At 26.4% G+C, this 22,952-nt stretch overlaps 2 protein-coding genes and 1 long non-coding RNA gene across 5 annotated transcripts in view; 2 read left to right on the top strand and 1 right to left on the bottom strand.

The window, feature by feature from the left end:
• The window catches only part of LOC119685755 (DNA replication licensing factor REC), a 58,524-nt gene that overhangs the window by 27,580 nt on the left and 7,992 nt on the right, over positions 1-22,952 (top strand). The window contains exons 1-5 of one of the 3 annotated variants that reach the window (XM_038100135.1): positions 1,302-2,440; positions 2,506-3,132; positions 3,201-3,806; positions 6,805-6,916; positions 7,033-7,125. In XM_038100135.1, coding sequence (XP_037956063.1) covers positions 1,591-2,440; positions 2,506-3,132; positions 3,201-3,806; positions 6,805-6,916; positions 7,033-7,039 — 2,202 coding nt within the window. In that variant the 5' untranslated portion in view covers positions 1,302-1,590 and the 3' untranslated portion in view covers positions 7,040-7,125. Of the gene's footprint in view, positions 1-1,301; positions 2,441-2,505; positions 3,133-3,200; positions 3,807-6,804; positions 6,917-7,023; positions 7,126-22,952 lie in introns of those variants that run through there. The other 2 variants (XM_038100134.1, XM_038100133.1) reach the window with 2 other exon arrangements.
• LOC119685756 (nose resistant to fluoxetine protein 6) lies at positions 6,935-22,309 on the bottom strand. The gene is made up of 11 exons (XM_038100136.1): positions 22,139-22,309; positions 16,063-16,355; positions 11,480-11,642; positions 10,132-10,281; positions 9,674-10,049; positions 9,139-9,304; positions 9,001-9,080; positions 8,831-8,944; positions 8,435-8,775; positions 7,216-7,358; positions 6,935-7,150 (listed from the first exon to the last, which is right to left on the bottom strand). The coding sequence occupies exons 1-11, from the start codon at positions 22,215-22,217 to the stop codon at positions 7,046-7,048; spliced, it is 2,010 nt and encodes a 669-aa protein (XP_037956064.1). The 5' UTR covers positions 22,218-22,309; the 3' UTR covers positions 6,935-7,045.
• Positions 18,521-19,041, top strand: LOC119685762. Its single transcript, XR_005252828.1, has 2 exons — positions 18,521-18,704; positions 18,763-19,041. It is a non-coding gene; the product is annotated as an uncharacterized LOC119685762 (long non-coding RNA).

Below are 22,952 nucleotides of genomic sequence, written 5' to 3'. Positions count from 1 at the left end.
TAAAGCTAATAAAACTACTGAATATCATCCTTTATAGTTATAATAATCAACTTTTAAAATTTCCGAGATACAAATGGAGTTTTCAGCATGTAATTTTTAACATTTCAATTCATTTGTACAAAATTAAGGAAATTAGGCTGTCTGAATATAGTATTAGAGTTCGAGAAATAGTACTCAAAATAATATTTTTACTTTTTAAAATAAAAAACAGAATGTTCGAATTATTTGCGTGTTGTAAACTAAAAGGCCAACAATAATAATTATTTTTAATAAATGTGATATAAACCAAATTTAATTATTATTTTGTGACTTATGTTTTAAAAGGTGAATATATATAAATATAAAGGTGAATATATATATATATGAACAATGAATGTTGTTAAATAATAACTACATCCTTAAATTAAAAATTTAGACAACTTTTTGCTGCTGCTTTTTTTTATTGGAAATGTTTGAAATAAATATTTTTCGTGTCCCGGAATATTCTATATATTAGAACCAACTAGCAAGAACTTTTATCTCATTTATATTAATGAGTGAACGTTCTTATTATTGTGAGCTCATTTATGCAGCTGATAGATAGATTTAAATTAGACTGATAGATTTATAAACTTCACTTAAAAATAAATCCCACACAAAAAAAAAGAATATAATTAATATATTAAATCATTTGTATACATTTTATATATCAATTACATATTCAATTAGCAAAAACGAAGATATTATTAAATACTTACTTTCTAGGTATGTTTGTTTACAGCAGCTCATCTGTTGTGTGTTTCAATTTTACATATAAACCATATGACACATTTCAAATTTGTCTAATTTCCCTTTTGGGAAATTTATTTTTCAGGGTTGCATTTGACATTTTTCGCCTTTTATGAGCTAATTTATAATAATATTAAGTTCATTTATATGAGAGGTCTTTGTATGGTAAATCATCCTCATTAGTGGCTATAATGAGCAAACATAATGAGTGTGAATGTGCTATTACTTGAATTTTATTTCACCACAGAAAAAAAATGCGGTCTATTTCATGTCAACAAATATCTTAATTAAAATTCAATTAACTTTGCATAGAACCAAATGACAAATCGCTTTTAGAAACACAATATCTTTGAAATATTTTATACAGGAATACAAAATAGTCAAATTCAAACAACTGTTTATTATAATTTCATTACAAATACATAAGGGTTCGCATCAAATAAATCAATATTATATATGTTTTCTGACTTATTTGAGTCTATATCTAAATAAATTGTAAATAATTGGATTTTGATATAAAATTATTCCGCTTGTTAAAGATTGAAATTTGTTTACAAAGAATACAGTGAATTGATGTAATACGGCACATTATGTAAATTAAATTAAAAATGAAACTTGGCAACCCTTGTTTATAATACATTTTGATCTTAAAGTGAAGCATACTTTTGTGATTAACAAAAAATAAGAACAAAAACAGCTGTTGTGGGCTGTCAGATAAGACATTTGCTTTTGCGCATTTTGTAAAATTTTAAAACACTGTCTTAAGTAATTATATAAAGTTTAATTATTTGTGTTGATAATATTAATAGAAGCTGTTGTGATATGAACCGACCCAGAGCACCTGGTCTCGGACGTTTTATGCGTGCTCCGTTGCGTGGTCAGTATCGCGGTGGTGGTGCAAATCTCAGTCGTGGTCAATCTCGTGGTGGTAGCCGATATCGACCTTATTTTTATTTTCGTCGCGGCGGGCGAACTATACCAGCTGGTGGTGCCAATCACAACGATGCTGCCGCAAACAATACTACTCGAAATCCAAACGATGCACTCGACTCAACATTTCTACGTCCAGAGCATTATGTGGCACCAGAACATAGTTTGCAAGTGAACAGCTTTAAAATACAAGCACCAAGTGAATGTCCGGGCTGGTGTTTATACTTTTTAAAAGACGAATACTCGCCAAATAGCATCATTGCCAAACGAATAAAAGTACTGGAATTGCATTTCGCACGAGATTCGTCTATATATGATATGAGTGACATACAAAATCAATCATATTTCCATTGCTACTTAAATGTGTTACAGGCTGATAAAGAAGTCAATACAATTTGGCCGAATATAGTACAGGATATGCTGCATAATCCTTTGCAAAGTTTGGCGACGCTTGGTGTAGCCATGCATGCTGCTGTGAACATAGCAGCGATTGATGCTGCTCTCAGTCAACCTTCAACTTCAACAAATAACATTCAACGCATTACACGTATACGTAAAATATATGCGCGTCCAATGGATTTAATAAATCTTACAGAAATGCGTCATATTAGCAACGAACATTTGGATAGCATGCATAGTGTGCGTGGTATAGTAACTGCAATTGGTGACGTAGAAGCCACTGCCACTTGGGTTGCATACAAATGTGAACGTTGTCAACAAGAACAGGTGCTGAAACAAACAGGTGGGTAGTTCATCTATAAACTAATACCACAATATTTATAATACCATGATTTCATGATTTTTAAGGTTTTTATCCGGCGCGTCCATACAGTTGTAAGGGTTCTGGTTGCTTGGCTAAAAAGAATTTTGTTGAGATGCGCAGTTCAGCCTATACGCGCATAGTACCAAAACAAAATATAAGCTTATCTGAAACCAACATTAACACACTCGTTGATTATAAATATGAGTTGCCATCTATACTGGATATTGAGCTACGCCATGATTTAGTAGATTCTGTTGCGCTAGGCGAACTTGTGGTTATTACGGGCGTTTTAAAACTACGACAATTTATTAATGATCAACCTTATGCTGGCAATATTGCTAACAATCAAACAACTGAAAACTCCACACAAATTTATATGAAAGCAATTACCGTAAATAAAATTGGTGTGAAACGGGAAGCATTTACGGAACGCGATTTGGAGGCTATTAATAAAATACATGGTGAACATGACGTCTTTAAACTGTTAGTGCAATCAATGGCGCCAGAAATACATGGACATGAACTAGAAAAAGCTGGACTTTTGCTTTCGTTATTTGGAGGATCTGGTTCACAATTACTGGAAGAAGGTGTTCTTAACGTTCTACTCGTTGGTGATCCAGGCACCGGTAAATCTTATAAGTTGCAAATGTGTGCACAAATATCCGAAAGAGGTACATTGCTTAAGTTATTTTATATTCATTATATTTATTATCAAGAATATTGACTATTATACTCTTAGGTGCACTCATTGATAGTAAAAATTGTTCAAGCAATAGTGGGCAATTGATTATCAACACCAAAGGTCGCAACAAACAAAGCATAGATGCTGGTGCATTAATTTTGTGTAAAGATGGACATTGTGCTATTGATGATGTTGATCAGATACCGGGTACCGTTGAAACATTATTGCAAGCAATGCAATCACTTAGTATAACTGCATCATCTTTTGCTGTGTCTAGTAGAACATCTACACCCACAAGTATTATTGCTACGAGCAATACAAAATGTGGTCACTATGATGAATCTAAGTTGCTACTTGAAAATATACGTTTAGAGCCATCGTTGCTGAGACAATTTGATTTAGTTTTTGTGCTCTTAGACAAACCTGATAAAGGTTTGGATACTACGTTACCAGATCATGTGAAAGCTTTACATGCCGGTATTAAAAAAGGGCCTGCTATAGCAGCACGTTACACTGTACGTCCAAAAACGAATAATTCAATGAATGTTACAGTTAGCGACACCACCGATAACTTTGAGGATTATAATTTAGCGGAACATTTAAAGCTCTACGATGAAAATGATATGGACTTATTACCCACAATTTTGATTAAGAAATACATAGGTAACAAATAGCTGGCATAAGTAGGATATATCTCTTTATATTCAAGTAGTATAGCAATGGTTACATTTTAGTCAATAAAAAGAAGATAAAACTAAATAGACTAACGTTTATATAATGCCTAGGTACGACTTTTTATATATTTATGTATATTTTATATATTTATGTATAATATTTAATATATTTATGTATAATATTTTATATATTTATATATACTTTTTTATATATTTATGACTAGTATTTTATATATTTATGTATAATATTTTATATATTTATGTATAATATTTTATATATATGTATAATATTTTATATATATATAAACATAGCAGAAAAAGTCTACGGATATTCACAAAATTTTTCTTAAATTACGCATAACTTTTTTAATTTTTACTCAATTTGATTTTCGTTTTCTGATTTATTTTAGCTAAAGAAACAACAATAAAGTTCCAATATAAAAAAATACCAGTTATTCTTTAAAAAGAAATTAAACACAATTATATGTAAAAGTAGCAATTTTTGAAGCAGAAAAAGTCTACGGATGTTTCTTAATATTTACATTTACCGTTAATATAAATTCGCTTGCAAGCATAAATGTGTCATTAAATGATATTTAATTATTGAGTTCCTAAAGAGTCTAAAAAGTAATCATTTAATAATATTTTTTTATATAAGCAATAAATTTTTACAATATAAAATAAAAGTCGTGAAATTAGTTTTAGTGAGCGACAAATAACTGTTAAATTTTAGAAAGATGACGTAAGCCAAAGAAAAATTGCTGAAGATATTGGTTGTCAATATTCATCTGTGTAGAGCATTATAAATAACTTCAAAGAGACGAGTACTTACGTTTCTAAAACTCGCACTGGCCGCTCCACAACTCTGTCAAATAGAGAAAGACGTAGCGTAATCAACCAGGTGAAAGTAAATCCAAGAGTAACAGCCTTCAAACTAGCTAAACATATTGCCGAAATACTTGAAAAAAAAAAATATGTCCTGATACTGTGCGGAAAACTTTGAAGAAATGCATGTATTATACCCTGATTGCAGGAAAGAAGCTAAACATATCCAGATATAATAGAATAAAATGATAAAGTTGTGCAAGAAAGCATATAAATAAACGTATAAAGTTCTGAAAATGAGTTATTTTCTCCGATAAGAGTTAATTTTACATATTTTGAGTCAAAGTTAGAAAACTTGTAAGGAGAAAATTATGCACAGCCTATGATAAACAAAACTCAAATCCAACAGTAAAACGTGGTGGTGAAGGCGTAATGATTTAGGGGTGTATAGCAAGTAATGGTGCTGTCAGACTTGAATTTGTACAAGATACAATGGAGAAATATGGCTATCTAAATATTCTAAAAACAAATTTGAAAGAAAATGTCAGAATGTTTGGACTTGAGCTAACCTTTTTGTTTCAGCAGGACAACGACTCTAAGCATACAGCACCCATCGTACGGATTTGGATGCTGTACTATGCTCTCAAGCAACTTCAAACACTACCAGAATCACCAGTCCTTAGTCCTACAGAACATCTGTGGGTTTATTTGGAAAACAAGATTCGCCAGCATATGTTTTCCAGCAAGGATATAGTAAGAAACGTCATCAAGGAAGAATGGCTAGAAATAAACGCACAGGATACTGCAAAGCTAGTTGAGTCCATGCAAAGACGCTTAACAGAGGTTATTAAATGCAAATGTTATCCCACAGGCTATTAAATTTAAGATTTTTGTGAATTTTATTGTTTTAATGTAAATATTAAGAAATATCCGTAGACTTTTTCTGTTTCAAAAATTGCTACTTTTGCATGTAATTGTGTTTAAGTTTTTTTTTAATGAATAACTGTTAATTTCTTATATTAGAACTTTATTGTTGTTTCTTTGGTTAAAATAAATCAGGAAATAAAAATAAATTTGAGTAAAAATTAAAAAAGTTATGCTTAATATAAGAAAAATTTTGTGAATATCCGTAGACTTTTTCTGCTATGTGTATGTATAATATTATATATATTTATGTATAATTTTATATATATATATGTATAATTTTATATATATATATGTATAATTTTATATATATATATGTATAATTTTTTTATGTAATTTTTTATATTTATCTTTATATCTATATTTATTTATATCTATATTTATCTATAATTTTTTATATATAGTTTTTTATATATGTATAACTTTTTACATAATTTTTTATATTTCAAAATATAGTTTTTTATATATATTATATATACATAATTTATTATGTACAATTATATAATATATAATTATGTAATATATGTAATATGTAATATAATTTTTTATATATTTTTAAATACAATTTTTAACTCATTTTTATATATAATTTTTTATATATTTTTATACATAATTTCTTATATATTTTTATATACTATTTTTCATATTTTTTTACATATAATCTTTTATATATTTTTGTATAATTTTTATACTAAATTTGACTTAGTAACTGTTTGACTTAGAGAGGTTCCAAAAAGTAGTTAACTAGAACAAAAAAAATTCTTTATATTATTTTAATTAATTGAATTTCTTGCAGACCATATAGCGACTTCGAGTATTGTCAAATATCCATCATCGCTGGTCTTGGAACTATTTCTAATATTTAGTTATACGTAAATAATTTGTGTATATTACATTTTATATATTTTTTTTCTTATTATTATAATTTATATATTATTTTTTTTATTATATTTTATATATTTTTTTAATATTATATTTTATATATTTTTTTATTATTATATTAGACATATTTTTTTATAATTATATTTTATATATATATTTTTTACTATTATTTTTTATATATTTTTTTGTTATTTTTCTTTTATTGTTCTATATATATTTTATACATATATATTTTTTTATTATTATATTAGCCGAAATTAAATCAAAATATGATATGAGTCCACTAATAATATAATAATATCGATACATTTTTCTAAACTTTAGATAATAAAAATTATAAGAGACTTTTATTTCAGCTTATGCCCGTCAACAAGCGCGACCTTTTCTAAATGATGAAGCTACTGAGGCTATTAAAACTTTTTATATGGACTTAAGAAATAATGATTCAACTGGAGATATAAGTTCTGGGTAAGTTTCGATATTTTTGGTTTTTATTATAAACTTAATACAGAGTGTTAACTTAATCATAATTAATTTAATAAATGTATATAAAATCTTATAAATCTAAGTACAAGTCTTTTAAGATACTAACAATATTTAACGCAATAATTTCAAAAGAGATGAAGTTGGTAATTCCACTAATAGTGCTAATATCAGTGATGCCAAATACGATGCAGTCAGATTGAAGAATATATAAGCGAACTAAAATAGAAATTAGTGTTAGTATTAATTAAGTAATTTTTATGTGAATAAATTTATATACTAACCATCGTTCCTGTACTGAAATAAATTGGTTCTCTTATTGTACCCAACACTATACGTGCCATAAAAACATGTATGAGTAGAACACCATATGTTAAACGTCCCAATATTCGAAATATTGGCAAGCATGCAAATCTACGTAGAATCCCTGAAATAAGAAAATATACGATATTGAAATATTTTTAAGCATTTATAAAAAAGTGAAATCTTTTGCTAATATATATAGTACAAATATGACACCTTGTGTATGTAATAGGGTTAAAAATTACTGGTAAATATGATTTTATCTAATAAAATTAATGTTTATTAGAAAAACAATATAAATTACAGTTTCAAAAAAATTAAAGAATCCAAAATAATTCAGATGAAGCTACAAGCCTCTAAGTTGCATTGGGTCATTAATAGCAGATCTTCCCTTTGTCTAGAGTATAAAGAACTCTTATATAACAGCATCATAAAACCAATATGAACTTATGGCTCAGTCAAAAATACTGAGAACAATCACTGCTGCCCCATGGTATATAAAGAATGAAAGTATTCATCGAGATCTACAAATTCCCCTAGTTAAAACTGAATTTCACAATATAAGAAAAAAATACAATAAAAGGCTGACAGAACATGTTAATCTCCTAGCAAGAAATCTCCCACATCTATCCACTTATAAAACATCTATCCACTGAAACTTTCGAAATATATAAAAAAAAGCTAGAGGCGTTCCATTTAAAGACGCCAGCAGGGAAAAATGCAATTAATGAAGCAAATGAAAAATATTCATTGGTTCCAGAAGCGGCCCAGTCTACGTCCTAGAGCCATTAGTCAACTACGACGACCAAACGCCGTAAACAGTGATCTATAGTTGATTAATTGGAAAATTTTATTTTACTTGTAACTATGTTGAACTGTCACCTTACAAACCTGAAAACTTGCTTTGATAAAACATGTACGTTTTATAGGGAAGAAAATAAGTTTACATAGCAGTTTACATAGCATCTCATAACGGATGAAGAAATAAAACTTTTTATAATGGGTTCAATACTACAATTTTTAGAGCAAATTGAATTTGGACAAATACCAGAAATACATGAAGGGGGTACAATAGACTTCTAGGTCGTAGTGTAAATCCCCCCTCATAATAACAATGATACAACAATGTTACTAAAATTGTGTTGTAATAAATGAAAAATAAATATTCGGTAAGAATATTTTATTAATTTCTATACTTACAGCCTAGTCTCGCTGACATTCCGACAATCATGAATGCCACACCGAATGACCAAGAATTGCGTTGCATAGCTGCATACACACTGCCCCAGAAACGTGGTGGTACCTTATAGTAGTGTTGTATTAATGGATGAGCCGAAAACATCCACAAGACACCAACTGGTATGAGTAAATACCAAAGAATTTGAAATGATTTATATTTAGCTAATTTCAATTGTTGACTGGAAATCTTATCATAAACCAAGGCGGCAACAACTCCACAAAAGTAACAGCCGAAATTCATATGGAATGGCGCATAAAAATTGGCGAATTCTTCATTTTCAATGAAGGAATCTCTTTGTGCTCTAAAAGGAAATGAATAATTATAATCGACTAAATGGTATTTCCATATATACTAACTGTGGCGTTGCTATAAAAATCGGACTATATTTCTTAACATAAGCAACAATGCCAGGTATAACGTAGAAAATTGCCAAGACTACACCGAAAAGAATGTTACGAACTTTAGGCCATCTGTAATAAAACGAAATATAGTAAAAAATAATACTTTTTATGGAAAGTGAACCTACTTATTTGCCAACATAAGTAGGACCAAACTCAGTATGAAAGAATGTGTATCCGCAGCCAAGTACCAACCTTGTAACATACACTAAATATATAAAAATTAGTTTGAATATAATTGATTTATATGATTTAAATAAAATTACCCTTTCATTATTATTAACATAATTGTTAACGTATAACAAATTTGTCCACCAATTCTTGCGACACGATAACTGCTCACGTTCCAAAATGTGACGCCACATAGGTCCACCAGAATTTTCAAAGTAAACACCGCTCAAAAGTAACACGAATCCATATGGCACTGTAAGTCTATAAAATAAGAAATTCTTTTTAAATTAGTTGTTAAGTAATAAAGACTATATAAAACTAGACGATTATTTCATAAGTTTGTAAGTTTAAGTAGAACTAATAAATCAGTTCCTCCATGTGTCAGCAGTTTTCCATTTGTTTTCTGATTAACAAACTCGTAAACAATAGTATTGTTTATTATTGCTATGAAATGATAAAACATTACTAAAAAGTAAACTTAAAGTAAATAATTACTTTTATCATAATATACGTTAAAAATGCTTTAAAGATTAAATATTGATGTGGCTGATCAAGTTAAGTGCAGACATTAGAAATCAAAAATTATATATATATGCTCTATACAGAAGGTCTTAGCATGAAGTATCTTACCGTATATATCTAAATATGTTGAATTTAGTAAATGCCTCTATATATTCCGGTAAACTTAGATCACTCTTAACCTTAGTTAGTGCCAGCCAATTAATTGTCAATAGCAATCCACTAATTACGAAGAAAGTAAGTGTAATTAAGCCGCCAGAAATTAATAAAGTCCCCGATAATGTGTGTAATAGTTGTTCTTCTTCATAAGGATTACCAATTGGTCCCTCAAATATAACCCAATTTGTATGTGCAAAAACAACCAAAAACATGCAAAAAAATTTGAAACAATCCAAAAAGCGTAGGTCACGTCCAATTTTACCGGTTGGTTCTTGTGTTAGGCGATACCAATTTCGTGCTACCGAAAAGGTCACACAAATTTTTTTAACTAAAATTTTTAAATTAAAACACATTAATCATTAACTTCAAACTTAAAAATATGTACATATTAGGAAATTAGCTTAACTTACTTAAACTATTTTGTGGCGCCTTATAGTGGTCTCGATCTGTTAGCACTTTATCGTTACATTTGTGTTTCAGATAAAAGTCGTATGAGCTACTTAATATAACTAAGCAAATCAGCACATAAACCACAATGTAAAATGACAAATTCCAAGAATCTACAAATATAATATAAAATTTTTTTTATTTAAAATGTATGTGTAACTTTTGTGGACTTAGAGAGTTCGGGGTGGTATTTAGTTCATAGTATATATAAAAAAAACATTCTTTTTGCTTTTTGCGTGATAAAAATAAAACAACTAAATTGCCTTTTATTACCGGGAAGGTTTCAAAAATCCTTACAACTACTTTTTCAATATAATATATATTGAAAAATATTTATTTCCATATAATAATATATATTATATATAATAAATACATATGTAATTTCAAAGAGTTTACGAATTATATCACAAAATTTAATATAAAGGTTATAAAAAATCATTGTAGGATATTGGACCTCATTAGGAGCTAAATATTATACCCCTCGCATATATATTAATGTTATAGTGAAAGAGGCATCTGATATCCTATAAAGTATATATCTAATGATATACTATAATGATAACCTTCTTTTATGTATTGTATACAAAAGTAGTGATACACAAAGCAACTTTTTCACATAATTTTTTTCTGGAAAATATTTTAAGGATTTATCAAAATGATCAAATCCTCTAACTGACATATCAACTATGAAACTAAGGCTAGTTTATTATAAATAAAAAAATTTAATTGAAGTTTATATCTTTAAATAAGAAAGCTAATAAATATTGATAAAGCTACTATATAACCTTATATAATTATATAAGCCCGATATAAGTTATTATATGGGAAAGTTATTAATTTACTACTGAATTCCACATAATATATATATAATAATATGTCTTCATGTTTAACTGTTACAAATGTTATATATTCACCATTACTTTATCTCTTTATTATATATATATAATTTGGATATAATTGTTATACATTCGAATTATTTAAAATTATATTACTATGAAAAAATCAATCTGAATTTGTCTATTTTAGTCTAAATTTTAGTCCAAACCATCACTTAACTGCTAACTGGAGCTTTGTCACTGTCATGGATCCATATTCATTTTCATGGTTATCGACTCATGCCCACAAAATGCTTTTAGTAATTTTTTATTTGCTCTCTAAATTTAGAAACTAAAGAAATTTCTTGATTCTAGCGTCAAAGAAAGGAATGAATCTATTTTTAATATTATTCGCAACGCTAACAAAAAATTTCCAAAAGGTGGCATTATTTAATATTTGAAAAGAAACTTAGTTAAGAAATCTTTAGCCACTTACCTTCCTCAATAGTTTTATTATTTGTATTGCAATATTCAATAACACTCTCTGCTTTCAAGCCATAGTTTTTCTGCAGTCTCAAGTTAAGACACTTGTTTAGTAAAATATTGTAATGATCACGATTTGTAGCTTCTGATGAAAATAAGTTCAAATATACATTGACCTATGACAAAAAAAGAATATCAGAACATAAAAATTATATATAAATATTTTATAACATTTAATTTATTATTATGATAACTTTACAATATGTAATATATAAATATATGAAAATTCTACTATGTATAAGTTAATTGCGAATGGGGTTTTATTATCTCAAACTAAATGAAAAATAAATCAATTATTCCAATTTCGTTGTATCAGGATTTAAAATTCATTTTCTATACATAATATATATTATTCACTACTTCTCTCTAACCTAAGAATGAAGAAATCAATTATTGTTTCTGTACACAATATATTTTCTACTTTAATATATCGAATTTAATTTTGCTGTAATAATACTTTTGTTGTTAATCTTGCCTGTAAGAAAAATAATCCAATTCCGATTACCTGGGCATGCCTATTTCTCAACTGATTTTACTATTATTCCGAACAAATTTTTTTACTACGCGATATGTCAAAATATCTTAGTTTTAAAGATAGTAACAATTTTTCGAATAGATTACATATACTGAAAACGCTCATTTTTCGCTAATTGACACAAATTTTCGTATCTGGGACAGTGATAATCCATAGTTAACTATCGAAAAACCATTGCAGCCACAAAAATGCATTGTGTAACATATAATTTGGTTTAGCAGAAAATTGTGTTTCTGCAAACAATTTTCATACTTTCGACGGATTGAAAACAAACATCTGTTAAATGGTAACCGAACTCTTGTCAACTATGTGCAGACAAGACAAAAAAAAGGGATCCAGTATTGTAAGATGTCCCATATTTTTTTCTCCCTCTCAATTTTTTTTCGGGGGCTGTGAAAAAAACATCCAAATTAAAACTTAACTGTTGTCAACTATATGCCGAGAAATCATTGAAAATTACCTTAATACGATGCAATACTATAAGATGTTTCATTGAGAATATTTGAACGATGTTGTATTTCACAACTAGTATTCCGATATTTTGGATTCCAGTATGGAATACAATTGTGGTCAGAATCTTATGCACAAATAAGTTTTTTTTTTATATTTACTTTTGGATCCATAAAATGGATAACCCTGACCAATAAACACCGTGTATATTATCCATATCTTACAAGACACTTCATGGAAAAGGGAGAGTAACATCTAACTTCAGGTCAAGAACTTGTGTACACTCTTTCAAATAAATCTTATGACAATCCTTAAGAATCGAGCATATTATATAAAGTATATCACAAAAGTTAGAGTATGTATGAGCTCTTTAGAAGTAATTTTTGAATCTTCTAAAAGTTTATTTCTTAAGTATCTCGTGTGTTAAAAATACTCATGCTTCATCAAAAAAAATCTTGTTTATATGCGCATATTTTTATTATTATTGTTTACTGTTTTCTAAATACTTACAACAATTTACATCACCTCGATATTACTGTAAAATGTCAGCTGATTATAATTATGTTTTGTTTTGATTTGACAGTAATTTTGTAATTCCCCCCACGAGGAACAGACATAGACAAATTGCGTTTGGATATTTTGAACTAAAATTATTAATTATGGTTTCGGGTGAATAAACTCAAGTTACATAAATTATAAATTCATTAAGTAGTTTTCAAAGAGATTTTCATTCAAATCAAACTTGATGAAATAATTTTTTTTACATGTGTAACTAATTTACATTTACAAATATGCAAATTTTTTTCAATAAATAAAAACAATATCTATAAACTAAATTATCTGGTTTTTAACATTTTACCAAAACTAACCATGACAACGTGCATTTCTACGCGTTCATTTATGTTTATTTAAATATATAAAAAACATATTAGGAAATGATTTAAAATTAATTTTAAAAAAACGATAAATTATTGTATATATATTTTTGTTATATTTTTTTATTATTTTTACATATCCATATATTATATTTTATATTATATTTACATATTAAATAAAATTAATTATTATTAAATATATATTTATTAAATAAATTTTTAATAAATTGTTATTCCAATATTCAATTAGTTTTTATTGTTGTTACTGCGCTTAGGTCATTTATTTAACATATAAATTTATAAAAATGTTTTTTTAAAAAAAAAAAAATAACACTTTTTAAACTGTGTTAAATATTTAATTATATATCAATTTTTATACAAAATTATTTATATTACAAATATCTTCAGTGTATTAAATTTAATAAACTCATTTATTAATTTTTTTAATAATCTTTAATAATAATTTTTTTAATTTTTATTTTATTTAATAGATTTTTGTAAGAATTATATAGAAATTATTATATTTCTATACTTAATTTTATTGTTATTTATTCCTTTAATTTTTAGGTCTTTTATTGTATTTTTATATATTACGTTTAATAATATGCTTGTTTCATTATTATTCTATTTTATTATTATTATTATATTATTATTATTATTTTTTTGTTTTATATTTTATTATTGTCATATTTTATTTACTTGCAGTGTTCCGCTCTCTGGGAGTTAAAATCCCATTTATTATCTATTCTATTCTATTTCCTCTGAGTGCATAATTCTAAAAATTTCTTTATAATATTATAAGGAAATATATACAAAATAGATATTTATATTATATATATTTTTTTATTGTTTTTATATGTATATATATATATGTATATATATTATTGTATATATATAATATAATAATATTAATTTATTATTTTTTAAAAATATTTTATTATAATTATTTTTTTTATTTTATTTATTGTATATTTTTAATATGATGTAGAACTTTTCTCATTTTCTCACATTTTTGCAATTATATATTTTTTTTAAAATATTACACAAAATGCAAACATTTTAAGATTGAAATAGTTTTCGTATGTTTTGTAGTAAAATTGCAAATCAGTAAATAATTGCAAACAATTTGTTTACTTTAAGTTTTAAAATTTGTTTATTTTGCTTTACAAACAATTTCCGGAAATAAATTCAATGTTTTTAAATGCATCTGCCTAGAGAATACAAATAGAGACATCATTTTTATTTAAATTGCTGTGTTCTGAGCTACTTTTTAAGGTGTCACATTTTATTTATTTTAATGGAGAGAGTTTCTTGATAATGTGAATACAGTTTTTTGTATATCTTTCACAGACAATGTACTACTAATTTTTAGTACGTAGTACTAAAATGTATGGTCTAAAGTACATTGTATTACATTGCTTTTTGATTTTTTAAAATAGTTTGTAAAGTTTTACCAGATTAAATATCAAACTATAATATATAGTTCAATATTATTTTTAAACATTTATTTTAAATTACCAGTTAAAAAAATTAAATATTTTCAATTTCGGTCTTATTTAAAACTTATTATCATAAAGTAGGATAAGTCAAGTAAAATACTTCAATTAATAGAATGAGTAGAATATATACAATATTTAGCTATAGCTAATAGAAATCTCATGTACGAAGTCAAACAGAAGAGATCGCTTCCGTATAAATATAGAGCATCACAAAATCGAATGTCGTTTCCAGAAAGACGGACTTTGTACCACATATTCTAACATATTTTATATTTTCATAGCAATATTGGCAGATTTTCTCATTTATTATTTATCGACTTATTATCCAATTATTGTAGTAAATATAGTTCGCCATAAAAGAAATTAAGAAATGTCTTTCAATTATTAACATTAACAATATAGAAATATATATATATGGAAAAAAAAAAATTATATATATATATATACCACCAAAATTTTGAAACCCTTTTTCAAATTTTTTTTTTCTTTTATGTTGCTTATTTCTAAGCAATTTTGAATTATTTTTAATTTCATATTTTTTTATTAATATTTTTTAATGCATTAATTCACTAATAATAAATAATTTATAAACGTAATTTATAAACTTTTAAATGAAATTTTACGTATAGTATAAATATATATATAGTATAGATATATAAGTTACACATTATAAATAATAGAGATAGATATATTATATGTATATGTATAAATTTGCTATATATAGTTTTATCTTAGCAGTTGGTTTATTGTCTAGAATTTCAAATATATGCGATTGTTATGTATATTAATTATTTAAAAATTGAATCAAAATTTATTCGTTTTATTCTTTATTTCTTTCTTTCTCAATCGTCATTTTTAACGTTTCCTCAATATACGAAATTTCTTTCTTTCTTTATTCTTTAAGAACAATTCTATGGTCTAGCAATATCCAAATCACTTAAATAACCCTCAATTTCCATTATAGGCTGCATTGCTTTTAATTCATTTAAACCAAAATTAACAACAAAATTTATGAAATTCAAATAATTTTATTTCAATTTTTTTCTCTTTCTGCAATATTTTTCTAAAAATCTTGTCCTCTGACCAAAATATATATTATGGATTTTTAAATTACTTGGCAAAAACTTTTTTTTTTCTCTAAATTAATATAATTATAGGGTTTTCAATTTGCACTTACCTTTGTGTTATTAGTTAATATGCCAGCAAAAAGTTCATCGGTCCCATTTTCCTGGAACTGTGATAAAGCATCTTCACACCATTTCACGCATAAACCAAAGTACAGATGACGATGATTGAAATGATGCTTATTATACTTTGATATCTCGGTGATAACCCGCCAAGACACTGAATCATTTTTGGGTATAACGTCAGCCCGTACAAAGCAATAAGTCGATAGATTATTGAACTCCGTCAAACAGCGATCATAATCGTCAAAATCATATAAGCTGGGCATTTTGTAGTAATCAGTCACTGCAAAGTAAACAAATGAAATATAAATAACCATTAAAGCATGAATTAAATAATTTGAGAAAAATTAAAAAAACAAACAAAAAGTCACTTGATTTCGAATATGGATTAGTAATAAAAAATTTACACATTTGTATGTACCATTATACTTGAACTTAAATTTAATTGACACTTTATTGCTAGATATCCAATGAAAAATAAATCTAAGAATAAACAAGCCCATAACATCTACTTAAAAAGATTTAATATAGATCCATGTGATTTTTTTTTGTTTAAGGCAATGAAGATTGTAACATTTTTAAATGAGCGATCTAGTGCTACTCGTTAGTAATAACTATTTGCACCTTCACTATTTGTAGAATATTATATTTTAAAGATAGGAACTACAAATTATATTGATTTTTTAAGGATATCTTCAAGTTTACTTAATATACTTAAGAAGTGCAACGGTAGAGAAAGTGTTTAAATTTCAACATCTTAAGTACTACATAAATGAAAGTTAGGACAACAAATGTTTAATAAATTTCAATACACTTGTCGATATAGCTTACTTCTCAAGATATCGAGACCGAATGTTATTAACTTTTGCATTAATTACACCAATGAAAACTATAAACACAATCTAACATTGTGTTTATAATGTTCTAATCTATTAGAATCAGGTGAATACTACAAGGCTTATTGTAGTTCTCTCTGGTTACTGGTGTATAGGAATCCACGCAGAGAAACTGCACATGCCTTATAATACTCATTGCACAAGTATTATGCAATGCATAATACAGAAGTTGGGTTGTTGCAGTTGGGTTACTGCACGATTTTATCTATATCTTAATCTATGATCAACTCTGATTAAGGCAGACAAAAAGCTAAAAACAATTTTTTTGATAGTACCCTAAGGTATTGATAATTAAGAAATATGCTAAATTTCAAAAAAAAAATTAATTGCTTAAAATTGTTGTTTTAATTTTAATTCTTAATACATTAAACAAATTTAAGTGATTTGTTTTTTCAAAAAAAAAAATGACTAAAAACTTCAACTAAAAACCCTTGGCATTGACCATAAACCGCAAAGACGGCATAAAAAACGGCAGATGCTTCCTACTCATTTTTTGTGAAGGTGAATGGGAACTTGTTTTCTTTATGTCGTTAATGTCGTTAAGTTGATAAGGCAATCCTTTTGCAATATTACTGAATAAAATATTTATTTTTGCAGTATTCACATTGCAAAATCTTCGGGTACCGCAAGAATTTGTTTAATTAAGAGATTGCAGCAAAAGTTATGAAGTAAAAACCATGCCCTTCATCAACAAGAATTGTAAAAGTAAAACCACTAAAGTAATGTTTAACATGACATTGAATTTTGTTTATTCATGATTAAAACGAACAGGTTGTCTTCTCCTTCTAACCGACCGTCTTAATTGAACTGGCAACTGATCAGTGTGTGTGGACCCATATCTGTCGTCGGACTCCGCTTTGTCGTCTTTCTCTCTTTGATTTTGTTTCAAGTCAGATCCAGTAGTGATTATTGTTTCATCGGTCCCCATTTTGTCGTCTTTCTCTGTTTGACTATGTTCCGGGTCGGATCCAGTAGTAATTGTTGTTTCCTCAACCGGTGGTGTCCGAATACCGAAATCTAAATCAATATCAATATTATCTGCCCTAAGCTGATTTGAATGCGATGACGATAAATTTCGACGTATTTGATTTTGATGTCGTTTTATGTAACCATTTTCAGTTTGAATAAAATACATTTTATTTCTCAGCAATTTCTGTATCACGCCTCTGATCCATTTATGCGATCCCGAATAATTACGAGCTAACACTTTCTCTCCAACTCCGAATTTACTTCTATTTTGAGTTTTCATAGTCTCCATAACTTTCGGGAACAACGCCGATAAAATGGTTCTTGGTTGCCGCCCATGTAACAACTCTGCTGGCGATTGCGGAGTCCGACGACAGATATGGGTCCACACACACTGATCAGTTGCCAGTTCAATTAAGACGGTCGGTTAGAAGGAGAAGACAACCTGTTCGTTTTAATCTAGAATAAACAAAATTCAATGTCATGTTAAACATTACTTTAGTGGTTTCAAAAATTAGGTCCAAGAGAATGTTGGAAATGTATAATCATAATTGAATAGTAAGCTATTCTTATTTGATTAACTGTATTTAACATTTTGTAAAAATATAGAAATAGATTAACTTTTGACTTCCGATAAGAATAAAGTTAAATTGTAAAAACACAAATTAACAAAAGTTAACAGGAAATACATCAGGTTTTCTTGGTGAGCACGAAGGAGTATTCAATTCTTTTCTGCAATAAACCGTTTTTGGTTTTATTACAAAAAAAAAGTAAGAACGTTCTAGAATTGTATTTATTTAAAAAATTATAATGATTTTATCTTACTAGAATACACTATAACCGAAACCTGAGTCAATTTATTGAGGTACTCCTTGAAGCTGTCCACATTATTCAATTCACATATGCATAATTGGAAGTGACTTTAGCAAAAATGTTTCCGATCAAATTACATTTGCAGTTGAATTTATATTTTGTTAAAAATAAAAACGCAGAGCAATAAACAGACTGGAAGACAAAGAACAAATAAAAAGCTACTACATAGATTTATTTCAAAAATGTTAAAATAAATCAAATCAAAGAAACATAAATATCACCATGGGACAAAAATGCTTATGTATTTTTTAATAATAAGTCTTTTATAAAATCTTGCTAGAGTGAACTGGGAGTCTAATACAAATAGATCATAGTATTTACTGCAGTACCAGTTAGAAATACAGCCAGGCACGTATTAAGTGGAGGGCTTAAGAAGCTGATGTTCCTCGAAATTAATCGGAAGACTATATTAAACATTTCTATACACATTATTTATGAATCATGACTGTTTAATAATATAAAATTTTTTTTTTTCAAATAACTGATACTATCTGAAATCTCTTCCGAAGTAAATTTCTAGCTCCGTGCTTAAGTAAACTTCAAAAGTCGCAGTAGTTTTAGCATAAGCTCCTATTTCGACTCTGAAAGAGAGAGAGAGAGAGAACTGTGAACAGAGAACTATTGTTACAAGCACGGTTGCCACTTGAAAATTTTTTCCTGTACCAAAATTGGTTTAAAATGGTACCATTTCTGTAAAAAAAAGGTCCAACATTTTTTTGGACCTTTTTATTTTTTTGTTCTGTGTTTTTCATAGTGTTATAAATGAACAAAATATAAAATAGTACAAAGTTCCATTTATAAAAAAAATTATTTGGAAATATCCACAATAAAGTTGGGTCGTCAAAAATGTACCATTTTATAAACATGAGTACCAAAAACGAAAAAACGAAAAAAAAAGTACCAATTTTGGTACTAAAGTACCATAAGTGGCAACCGTGGTTACAAGATTATCTTATAGATTAGGCTCGCCATTAAAGTTTGGTAGACTTAACATTGTTTTATAGATACTTCTACAGTACAAAATATTATTATGTCAGTTATATTATATTTATATATTATATTATATTATATATGTTATATTATTATCAGTATTATATGTATTATGTCAGTATTATACTATGTCAGTTTCTGTTTTCATCAATTTTCACTAATTTTATAAATTTTTATAACATTCTGCTACGATTGCATAAAGCTGTCTGGATATTTTTATTTTGAATATATTTATGCTTATAGATGACGCAAATTAACGGAAAAGTTGCTATAAAAAAATTTATAAACATTAAAGTGTTAAAAATATGAAATTTCTGTTAATTACTTTTAGTATTTTTTTGTCACCTTAATGAAGTTTTAATTAGGAGAAAAACATGGAAAAATGTATTCTTATAAATCTATTCAAAGTGCCTAAAACGCACTTAAACTAACTAATGGAAATAAGTTTAACAATTATCTATTAAAAATACTATGCTCTTGATATAGTTGAAGTTGTTCACAATTTTTATATAAGCGGTAAATTATGGTTTAACTTAAATATAAGTTAGATATGTAAGATCTAAAAAAACCATAAAATATATTTAAGATATCAGCAAACGTGTAGTTTGTTACCTACTGTTATTTCAGTTGAATTTACAGAAGTATGTTTAAGTATATTCCACCAGGAACGTAAGCTGAGCTTCAAACTATACTACTGTAATTTATCAATGATTTGTATACCTTATTTTGAGGGCATCACAAAAGGCAGTAGTTGAGTGGAAGTATTGATATATGTTTAACCTAGGCTTCTCTTAACATTGCCTCATTTTATTTATTTATCCTGCTCATAAAAAATGCAAAACGTAGAAAAAATCTTTTTTTACCTAATGGGAAATCTATGAGTTTGTTGTCATCTATACGTAAAATGCTGTGATTAAATTTCGGCTGAGATCTAATGACGAATGTTTCAAAAAGCTAGGAGAACTAGCAATAAGGATTAGACCAAAACTAACGCATAGCATAGATAACCCAACAAAAAAAAAATATTTTAATATGCACTAGTATAAAGAACAAAAAGTGGGTGTCCGCGTTTATGCTCGATAGACAATGTGGATCAAACAGTGCAACAAAATGGAAGAAGAAACTGAAGAATGACAACAAACGACAAAAATACGCAGAGGAATTTTCAAAGGGAGGCCAAGATTCAACTAGGATAGTTGCGCCATTAATGATGATAATGAGAGGTTAAATGCAGAAAAAAGAGTATTGGCAGCACTCAAAAATATAGTAATAGACAAAATACTTGTTATTTTTTACATCATAAATACTCAATATCTGATTGGAACACATATTACTATTAATCAATCAAATGATATAATTAGTAACTGTGTACATTATTCGAATATACGGCAATCTACAGTTCAAATTAATATTCCGATATTTAAATATATATTTTCTAAAACCATGTTGTTTTTCAAATTTTAATCAAAACTAAACTGAAATTCATTCAAATGACAAGATACTTAACGATTTCAATTAGAAAACAACTTCATAAACTGTAATAAAAATTCTGATTCAGTTATCTAATATATTTGGTTCATTCTAGAAACAATGGACTTTTTTAAAAACAATAATAATAATAATAAAAATGTCATATGTCATCTTTTCTTCTTAAAGAATTTTATTTAATGTTGATATTTTCACAATTTGTTTAAAAGTAACGCAATAAATATTATTTTAAATATGATGTGATTACGTATATAAATCTTCTTTATAATTGAATAATAGTTTAAAAATTAAAAAAATTATTTTTATTTTCACATACAAAAAAAATTTAAATGAAACAAATGTAAGTACTATTTGTTTTTATGCAGTAATTAATTATTAATTTATTTTTTTATTAATTTTTTTAAATATAATTCAGTCATTTTAATATAAATATATTTTAGTATTTCTAATACATATCATATATCAAAACAGTCAATATATAAAAACAATATTTTTATTCAATATATAATTTGTTACAGATACACGTGTGTAAATATATTTTTATTTTTAAAATCAAGCAAATTTTTAATATAACACAAAATTTATTACGTATAGTTTTTTTTTTTAAACTATATACTATATAACACCTTTTTTATTATTTCTCTAACACCTAATATTTACTCTCTTTTTTATAGTTTTGCATAAAATTGCAATCAAGAATATTGCATTAATTTTTGTTTTCATTTTTATTAACACAATTTTTTTCAGTTTTCTACTATTTGTTCTAATAATTAGAAGCATTCTAGAGATATGAATATGTATGTTTTTTAGTATATATAAATATTGTTAAACTATTTATGTGAAGAGCACTTACTATTCATCTCAAAGCAATTCGTTTGTGTAGAAAAATACGCGGTTATGGCAAAGAGCCACATTAGAATTTTAAAAAACATTTTTATTTACTTTTTTTTATTTGTTTTTGTTGCGATAATTAATTTTTTAAATATTATAAAATATTGCAAGTTTATATTTTAAAAGTTTTTCACTGTAAATATAAAACAACAATTTGTAAAAAGTAATCCTTTTTGCTTTTGAAATTTTAATTTATGATTTTTAAAAGATTTAAATAAAAATTATACAATTTTTTAATTATCGCATTGTATATCATTTCGGATAAAGTTCTCTCACTTTTTATAAATAATATTTCAAATACATATATAAGCTTTTTAATTAATTAGTATTAATTTAATTAGTAAAAAATTCATTTAGTTTATTTAATTAAATATAAATCAGTTTAGTTAAATCTAGTTTACACAGTTATGTTTATTTGTAAATTAGAATTCTAATTTCTATTTATTAAATTTTATATAATTTAGCATATTTTATTTTAATATAATTTAATATTGTTTAAGGTAATCATATATAACTCAATTTAATTTATTTTAATGTTGATTAGTTTTTACATTATTTAATTTGAATTTAGTTAAATTTCACTTCACCTAATTTAATTAAAAAATTTATTAATTTAATAATAACTGATTCAATTTTGGTTTAATTAGTTTTTTATTTTTTTTTTACTTTTTCCAATTCCAAGTTCCAATTAGTTCCATATAGCTATAATATTAAGTTCAATAGAATTGAGTTAAATTTAAAAGGAATTAAATTAATTTATTTTAATAAAATTGAAT

The sequence above is a fragment of the Teleopsis dalmanni genome, chromosome 2 (genome assembly GCF_002237135.1).
Source record: "Teleopsis dalmanni isolate 2A chromosome 2, ASM223713v2, whole genome shotgun sequence".
Classification (NCBI taxonomy): domain Eukaryota; kingdom Metazoa; phylum Arthropoda; class Insecta; order Diptera; family Diopsidae; genus Teleopsis; species Teleopsis dalmanni.
Note: the sequence above shows the minus strand (reverse complement) of the source record. Positions and strands in the feature narration are given on the sequence as shown.